Source organism: Chinchilla lanigera, unplaced genomic scaffold (genome assembly GCF_000276665.1).
Source record: "Chinchilla lanigera isolate Chin_1 unplaced genomic scaffold, ChiLan1.0 scaffold00052, whole genome shotgun sequence".
NCBI classification, from domain to species: Eukaryota; Metazoa; Chordata; class Mammalia; order Rodentia; family Chinchillidae; genus Chinchilla; species Chinchilla lanigera.
Genome location: NW_004955453.1, coordinates 4117311 through 4126223, shown reverse-complemented (window position 1 = coordinate 4126223; position 8913 = coordinate 4117311). Strand labels below are relative to the sequence as shown.

At 63.2% G+C, this 8913-nt stretch overlaps 1 protein-coding gene across 1 annotated transcript; it reads right to left on the bottom strand.

Moving 5' to 3' along the window:
- Positions 1-80: 80 nt before the first annotated feature.
- Positions 81-7692, bottom strand: Nmur1 (neuromedin U receptor 1). Its single transcript, XM_005395393.2, has 3 exons — positions 5811-7692; positions 3797-4667; positions 81-1904 (listed from the first exon to the last, which is right to left on the bottom strand). Exons 1-3 carry the CDS (start codon positions 5811-5813, stop codon positions 1297-1299), a joined length of 1482 nt encoding a protein of 493 aa, XP_005395450.1. The 5' UTR covers positions 5814-7692; the 3' UTR covers positions 81-1296.
- Between the last annotated feature and the right edge of the window lie 1221 nt (positions 7693-8913).

The window sequence follows — 8913 nt, the reverse complement described above, 5'->3', positions numbered from 1 at the left end:
TTTTTTGGTCTTGTTGAGACAGGGTCTCACTATACAGTTCAAGCTGGCCTTGAGCTCACTTTGTAGCCCAGGCTGGTCTCGAACTCACAACGATCCTCCTGCCTCAGCCTCCCAAGTGCTGGGATTACAGGTGTGCGCCACCACGCCTGGCTGTTTGTATTCTCCTTGCTTTGGTTCAGATTTCCTAAAACAAAAGACAGCCGGGGCCTCTAGAGGATAACAGTGGGCTGCACTTGGTTTTCCTTTTGTTTGTTTCTTTGATTTTTTTTTTTTTTTGAGGCAAGGTGTCACTATGTAGCCCAGGATGCCCTTGAACTTGCTGCGATCCTCAGCCTCCCGAATGCTGCGGTTACTGCCATGCTATGTGCCCTTCCCCCCTGCCAGGCCACCCTGCTTGTAGCCGGCCGACCGTGGACTGAAATCTCTGCACACTGTGATCCAAAATACACCTCTCCTCCTTCGCTCTGTGCTTGTCAGGCATTGTCCCAGGGACAGGAAAGTAACAAAGACACGCTTATTCTGTACCTTGCAGAATACCTTAGTTCTCTGTGACGAAAAACTGTAGTGAAACATACACGAGATAGAATTTACCATCTTGGGCTGAGTGGACAGTTTCTGATCCGAAGGACATTCACACGGTTGTGCAACCAGCCTCCAGAACTTTTCATCTTGCAAAACAGAAACATGAAAACAACTTCCCCCTTCTCACGATGAAAACTGCTTTCATACTGGGTTACCTTCACTTGCCACACCTGCGACCACAAGCTGCTATTTATTCTTTGTCCAAGCGAGTAAGCGACGCTCTGGGCAGCCCTGTGCCACCTCCTCCGCTCCCTGGGCGAGAAGCGGGGCCTCGCGAACAGGTCACCCGCAGCAGAGCCGGGACAGATGACGCTGGGGCCCTCATCAGGAGACCAGGACCCCAGGACTCGCCGCCAGTTTCACCTGCTACGTGAGTCCTGCCTGGAGGGGATGGAGATTCCGGAGGTCCCCGCATGTCCTCCTGGCCATGGCTGGCTCTGTTTCTTGCCTGAGGGTCCAGCTGTGGTGAGGGGTGGCGGGTCCTGCCCCTCTCGGCAGAGGTGAGGCGTTACAAGCAGTGACCGGTGTGTGTGCAGAGGACCGTGGTGGGTGGCCCAGTGTGACCCGGATGTCAGCTTGCCTTTCGCTGGGCAGACCAGGAGCCAAAGCCTAGAAAGGCGGGATGACTGCTGGATGCCGGAGGCCGGGCGGTGGCAGTGGGGCTGGGATCAGAACCGGGTCCCCAGGAGGCCCCCGGGTCTGCAGGGGATGCCCCTAGCAGGGAGCTGGGTCTAGAGGGACACGAGGCACAGGGTACGGTGCCTGGCAGGGTGGGTCCTGTGTCCCCAGATGCTGCTCTTCTTTCTCTTGATGTTTGCCTCTGATTTCGGAGGGTCCCCGGAGCCTGGGGCGTAGTCTCCAGGCTGAGCCGAGGCCGGGTGGTGAGGTCCCTGCGGAGGAGGAGGAGGAGTGCGGGCAGCGGCCAGGCCACGGGGCCCTCGGGCAGCGCTGGGCCTCTCCCTGTCCCTCGGGGCCACCATTTGCAGGTGGGGGCTGGGCCCTGCTGCCCTGGGAGCTGGGGTCACATAGGCTGCTGGCCGTGGTCACCCTGCTGAGGCTGTAGGACCTGTGGTGGGCTCGGCGGCGGCGGCCCCGGGACCTGAGGCCCAGGGCCTCTCGGAAGCTCTCCCGGAAGCGGCTGGACAGGAGGCTGTAGAGCACGGGGTTGGCGGCTGAGCCCAGGTAGAAGAAGACGCCGGACGTGACATGCAGGTACTGGAAGGCCAGCAGCAGGCTCTCTGTCCACTGCGACACGAAGCTCCACATGAGGCGGTCGGCGTGGAACGGGGCCCAGCAGATGGCGAACACCACGACCAGCACCACTGCGGGACAGAGAGGCGCCTGGGTGGCCGCGGGGGCCTCTCCCGCTTCCCAGCTCCTCCTGGGCCACCGGCCGTCACCCACCAAGAACCTCGGACCCTCACCTGTCCTGCCCTGCCCCGCCCACAGCCCATGGGACCTGCCGGCCGATCCCCTCCTGTGGAGTTCAGAAGGGGGCTCTTAGAGTGGTGGCCGAGCTCCTAGCCAGACAGACTGTGGGCTAAGGTCCCCTCTGGGTGCCACTGGGGCCATGCTTGCCGATGCACAAGTGCAGAGGGGAGGAGAAGGGGCAGGCGCTCAGAGAACAGCACACACTCACACACACACACACACACTCACTCACACACGAACACCTGCCCTGGCCCTGGCCCACACCCAGCTCCCCCAGCCCGCTGAATAACCGTTGTGGTGGCTGTTGTTTTTGAGACACGGTCTCACTGTGCAGCTCAGGCTGGCCTTGAACTCACTATGTAACCCAGGCTGGCCTGGAACTCACAGAGATCCTCCTGCTTCAGCCTCCTGAGGACCGAGATTACAGGTGTGTGCCACCACGCCTGGCTTGTCTGAGTTTCTGTCGTCTGCGTCTCCAGCTCACTGTCCTCCCTCTGCAGTGTCTCCCCATCTGACGCTGCCCCCAGCGCGGCTTTCCTCGGAGTCCCAGGTGTCTTGTGAGCAGTGTTACCCACCCACAGCCTGGTGCACAGCGGCTCCTCACTGAGTGGAGGAGGAAAAGAGAGAGGGTTCCAGGCCACCAAGCGAGAGCCCACCTTCCGGGCTGAGCGCCTCTGCGGCCGTGCTGGGGGGAAAGGCGTGGGGTGGCAGACAGGGCACCCCGGGGCGAGCACAGTGGGGCCAGCCCCACTTAGGCTGCACAGGGACCCAGTCCAGGCAGCGGGGCTGGGGGTCTGGGCTGGGGTGGGGCTGCGCCACCCATGGCCCTGACCCGTGTGCTCGCACAGGTGGGCACCTATGTTCAGCCGCCTGGCCATGGGTGGGCGTGGCCTAAGCGCCACCAATCAAAACCCTTCCCTGGGTCTTCCGGGCGGTCCTGGGTGTGACGTGGGGTGCAGCTCTCCAGCAGGAGACCCTGAGCCCCGCAGGCTGCTCCGGGAGGAAAGAGCCCGGATGCAGTTGGGAGGAGGACGGCAGTCCCGGAGGGCCCGGGTCCCTGTTCCTGGGCGCCCGTGGATTCTTAGTAACTCTGAACAAAGGACCCTGCAGACGACACAGTCCACTGCGCCCTGAGCCAAGCGCCCACGCCTCCCCAGGGGCGGAGCTTGTGGAAGGAGATTAGGTTCTGAGCGCAACAGCTACCGCAGCGAGTCGGGTCACCGGGGTCACCGAGGGCATCCCCCGGGCTCCCCCTCTGAGCAGCGGCCCCTGCGCAGCCCTCCTGCTGGGCCACTGTGTTTACGCCTGCAGAACATGGACAGGAGTTTCCAAACACACGGGAGCCAAAACACACCTCTGCTCCTCCACTTCGTTGGTGTCGGGTCTTGGGCCCCAGCGACAAGGAAGTGACTAAGACAGCCCTTCACATTCATCTCTGCTGTAAGCTGCTGGGAAGATCATCTAAAAGGGCCCAAGGTCCAGGCGTGGTGGAACTCACCTGTGATTCCAGCACTCGGGAGGCTGAGGCAGGAGGATCGCCATGAGTTCCAGGCCGGCCTGAGCTACACAGTGAGTTCAAGGCCAGCCTGAACTGCATAGTGAGAGCCTGTCTCAAAAAGACCAAAAAACTACCCCAAGACATGAATATAGAAGGGTCTGCATACATGTTGGGACAGACATACACACGCGTTCTCTAAACCTTCATAAAGCCCCCTCCGGAGGCCCCGGGAGCCCGGCCGCACACCCAGTGCCCGGCTCAGCCTCTTCCTGCAGCGACACTTACCCAGCATTTTGGTCACCTGCGTGCGGCCCCTGTCCCGCAGCGGGAGGGCGCGCGCTGCGCGGGACCCGGCTCGGGCCGAGAGCAGCCGCCGGTGGCGCCGCAGCCGCAGCCCGACGCGCAGGTAGAGCGCGCTGATGGCTCCCAGGGGCAGGCAGAAGAAGAGCAGCGCCGTGCCCTGCACCACCAGGCCGTAGGCGCCCCGGGAGCGGACGAGCGTGCACACGGCCGAGTCGGGCACCGCGCCCCGGCAGGGCACCTGCAGCTGCTGCAGGCCGTGCAGGCTGGCGTTGGGCACGGCGCAGAGCACCGCCAGGCCCCAGAGCAGCAGGAGCGCGCGGCGCACGCGGGCGCGCGTCACCCCGGCCCTGGCCTGCAGGGGGCGCACCACGGCCATGTAGCGCTCCACGCTCAGCGCCGTGACGCTGAGCACCGAGGCCAGGCACACGGTCTCGAAGAGCAGCGTGCGGAAGAAGCAGCCGCCGCTGCCCAGCAGGAAGGGGTAGTTGTGCGCCAGCTCGTAGAGCTCCAGGGGCAGCCCCAGCAGCAGCAGCAGCAGGTCGGCCGCGGCCAGGCTGAGCAGGTAGAGGTTGGTGGGCGTGCGCATGGCCCGGCGGCGCAGGATGACCGTGCAGGTCAGCGCGTTGCCCACGGTGCCCACCGCGAAGATAAGCAGGTACACGGTGCACATGGGCGCGAACAGCTCCGTCCGCCGCGGCCCCAGGTACTTGAGTCTCAGGGCCTCGTCGGTCAGGTTCAGGTCCTCGGGATCGAAGTCCCCTGTGGGTTCACTGCCATTGCACGGCGGGGGGCTCCTTGCGTCCCCAGGGGACGGGTCTCCAGGGGCGACGGGGCAGTCGGGGCAGAGAGGAGTCTATGGAACAGGGGGAAGAGAGGCCCAGAAAAGTCACCTGAGAGACCCTGGCTCTGTCCTGGCTCATCAAAGCAGAGGAGCGTGGAGGGGACCGTTAGCGTACGAGCCACCAAGGAAAAGGACTCGGCCGTCCTCTGAAAGTGCATTACATGTCAGAGGCACAAACACGCACTTCCTTTTTTTCTTTTCGAGTGTGTGTGTGCGGGGGGGGGGGGTGGCAGAGAGAGAGACTGGGCATTGAACCCAGGGCCTACCTTTTTTTTGTCTTTTTGAGACAGGGTCTCACTATGCAGTTCAAACTGGCCTTGAGCTCACTTTGAAGCCCAGGCTGGTTTCGAACTTGCAACGATCCTCCTGCCTCAGCCTCCCAAGTGCAGGGATTACAGGCGTGCGCCACCACGCTCGGCTCTACCAGGGCCTTCTCACTGAGCTTCATCCCCAGCCCTTTTTATTTTCAGACAGATTCTCACTAAGTCATTAAGTTGCCCAGGCTGGGTTCAAACTTGTGATCCTCCTGCGTCAGCCTCCCAGAGTGCTGGGATGACAGGTGTTCAGAAGCATCCCATGGAAGCAGCTCTAGGCTCTCGACTCCAGGCTGTGAGACCTCTGTCGGGGTGACCTCTCCCAGGCTGGTTCTCTTGCAGGGGAACCCAGGAGCTCCAGGCACACACTGTGGGTGACGGCACCTGCCTGACACCCGGGGGCTGGTGACTGTACTGGGCACGGGACCGAGTTAGGTGGGGGTCAAGTGAGGCAGTGGGGGTGCTAAAATCTATAACGCTTGATCCAGAAGTTAGACTGACTTCTGTCGCCTCAATGGCTCAGTTATTTACTTTTTCTTTTCTTTTTCAGTCTATTTTTGAGACAGGGTCTTGCTATGCACTTCAGGCTGGCCTCGAACCCGCGAAGATCCACCTGCCTCTTTGACACCTGTGGCGCTGCCACTTCTGGGGCTCCCTCTCCTCGCCTGGGGTTCCCCCACCCGTCCTCCCTCCCAGCTCGGAGAGCGGCTGCTGGGAACCAGCCGGGATCCGGAGAGGCGACCCGTGCGGGGAAAGGACAGCAGCGCCCCGAGGGGCGACGAGGCCCCGACAGACCCACCCCTGCCGGCGCCCCGGGCCCCTCCTGGCGGCGCGCACCTACCATGCCGTGCGTGTCCCTCGCGGTCCGGCTGAGCCCGCGCCCGAGCGGCTGAGAGCGGCGCAGTCCCCTCCCGTCGCCGCCAGGGGCAGTGAGGCGCCCAGGCCGCCGCGGCCAGGGTCCAGGCTGTCCTCGCCCCAGCTCCCAGCCGCGCCTCCAAGTCACGGCCCCGGCCCCGGGCGGCCCTGATGTCGCGCGTGTCTCCTTGAGGGCCCAGAGCAGGGCACGCACTCCCCCGCTCCTCCACCCTCTTTCGGACAAGACCCCCACAGTCCAGCCTGGCCGAGACCCCGCTCCTCTGCCTCCCGGCCCCCCTCACTTGGGTCCCTGACCTCAACCGCTCCACCTCCCGCCCTCGGATGGCCCCGTGCGCCCATCCTACCAGGAGGGGCTGGACAGGGCTGGGGGCCGGGGCACAGCCGGGATGCCACCCCAGCCCACACGCCCTGCCTGCCGCACCCTGGCTGGAGGTGATGGCACCAAAGCCACAGGAGACTTTGGGAGGGGTGGAGGGCACAGGCTCGAATGCCAGGCCCCAGGACCCCCAGAAACGATGCCCTCCATGTCACGTGCGACTGACAGCCCCAGAGAGTAGGAGCCCCAGAATCACATTCAGAGGCTTTCTGGGAGGGGTCAAAGACAAAGCCACAGGACCCAAGAGGCTGCACAGTCCTGTCATCCTAGCCATCTGGAGGCTGAGGCAGGAGGATCTCAAGTTGAAAGCCAGCTTGGGCTACATAGCCAGCCCTGGTCTCAAAAACACAGAACAAAAAGCTGTGTGCTTCAGTTGCCCTCCTGTGGAGCGGGCCGAGCGGTTACTGCTGTGGTACCCACATCGTGAGACACCCCAGAAAGCTGTGGCACAGGGCTGCCTGTGACCAGCTGTCACAAATGTCCGGTGGGACTGTCCCATTCGTGGCCACTGAGGCGCCTCCTGCCCCGCACTCAGGAGTCACAGTCTGGGCTTGGAGAGCAGGAGGGCCTGGGGGAGCTGCCGCGGAGCTGGCTTCCTGGGAACTCCGCGTGTAAACAGTCCAGCTCCGAGCGTCGGAAGCGCAGGGCCGCGTCCTTGGGGCCCTGGGGGAGGACTCGGGGCGCCCGAGCGAACCCCTCAGCCCACAGGAGCAGCCCTGGCCCAGCCCTGGAGCATGCCCTTACACATGCGCGTGCACATGCACGCACACACACACCACTGCACGAACTCTGCATGCCCGAAGCCTGCCAAGGCCCCTTAGGAGGGGTTCAGAGCACAGACAGGACGGGCACAGAGGGGCTCCCGCACCGTTCGCAGGGCAGTAACGGCCGTCAGAGGCCACCTGAGGCGAGGCGGGCCCGGCCCCTCCTGCACGGGCCGCATGGCCCTTGGTGGCCCACGTGGGCAGGGCAGGGCGTCCATCAAAACCAGCGATGTGCTGCTACCTCCTGCCACAGCCAGGAGGACAGGAGCCCCGGCTTGGGCGGGGCCTCGCCTCAGTGAGTCCAAGGCGGGGGCATGGGCGCCCACACGCCTGAGACCCCGGCCTGGCTTTATTCACGGAGACCCCACGGAGCGGGCAAAAGGACCCAGGGCCCCGCAGTCACGGGCCTCGGCCCGGAGGCCTGGGCAGGGCCCTCCTGCTGAGGTGACGCGGGTCCGGCCGCGTGAGCCTGTGCAAGCCCCTTCACGCTCCGCGCCCGGCTAAGGGCCAAACCAGCAGGCGTCTCGGCAGCACCACGAGGCTCAGGGGAGGTAGGGTGGTCACGGCGCTGTGTCACCGGGAAGCCGCCTCCCAGAGCTGCGAGGGGCTGCTCAGTCACCTGCCATCCTCTGTGTCCTCGGTGGAAGAGCTCAGCAGGACGTCTGGGCCGCGGAGCAGAGGTGCAGGCAGAGCTCACTGCAGAGCCGGCGAGAGTCACACTTTGAGCAAGAGGGCGGCCAGGGCCCAGAGACACCCCGGTGTGACGGCGGACAGGAGGACCGTGATTACGCCGCGTATCGGCCGACTAGCAAAGGAGTCACTTTGCGATTGCAAAACCTCTTCCCGTGCTTCCGAGGGCCCCTGTTCCCTCAGGGACCCCAAGCATGTCAGAATCTGAGGAAAGAAGTTTACAAAAGTAAGTCTGTAGGTCCCAGCCCGAGACGGGGCGGGGGGTCTTTGAAGGCTGCTTCCTCTCCTGGTGCTTTGGGCCCCGGGCTGCGCGGAACACTGCAAGCCCCGTTCTGGAAACGGAGGCCCCGCGTGTGTCTCTACATGTCCTGTGCGTGCAGGTCTTGTTTCTTAACCATCGCGTGCCATGTGTCTCACTTCCTGCCTAACTCTTGCAGGGTCAACGCAGGAAGTGTGGACTGCTAGGAATGCCCCCGAGGTTCCAGAGGGACACTTGAGCTCTCCCGGCGAACCCACAGCCCCAGGCCCAGACGCCGCTTTGACGACAGGGAGGGCATGTTCAGGCCACACAGTGGGAGCCAGGAGAAGCCTGGGTCCCTGTGGTCCTGAGCCTGTGTGACCCTCACCCCCCACAGGTCTCCCGAGACAGTGCTGCAGTGGGAATTAGAGAAGCTGCTCGAGTGACTCCTGAGGTCAGGTCTCATAAATAGCTCCCCCTGTAACTGGATGTGGCCCCATCACTCCCTCCTGAAAGTGCTTAGTGTCTCCAAATAAGCCCAGCTCGAAGCTCAGCCTGAGGCCTGACCACACTCTCTGTTCAGCTCCTTCTTTTGTTCTGTTGCCCCAGGGCCTTTGCACACTCTTCTTCTTCCAGGTGGGCCTGGCCTCCCTCCCCAGCTGGCCCTCTTGCCTCCAGCTCACTTCTGCTGTGGCCCTCAACCCCTGTGGCACCCCTTTCTCACCCTTTGTTAATGAGTTGCAGTCTAAGATCTTATGTTTGGTTGACTCTGTGGTTAGTGTTCCATTTTCTTTTCTCTCAGGTTTGGGAGTTCAGGGAGAACAGGCCCAGGTCTCACTCCCGGTGCCCCATACCAGGGCAGCAGGAGGAGCACGTGACACACAGGGAGGGAGCAAATGAATGAGGGAACGAATGAATGGACAGATGAGGACTCTCAGGCTCCTATGCCTGTACAGATTTGGGTTGGAGTCTGACGGTCCCACCCTCCTGCCTCACCCTC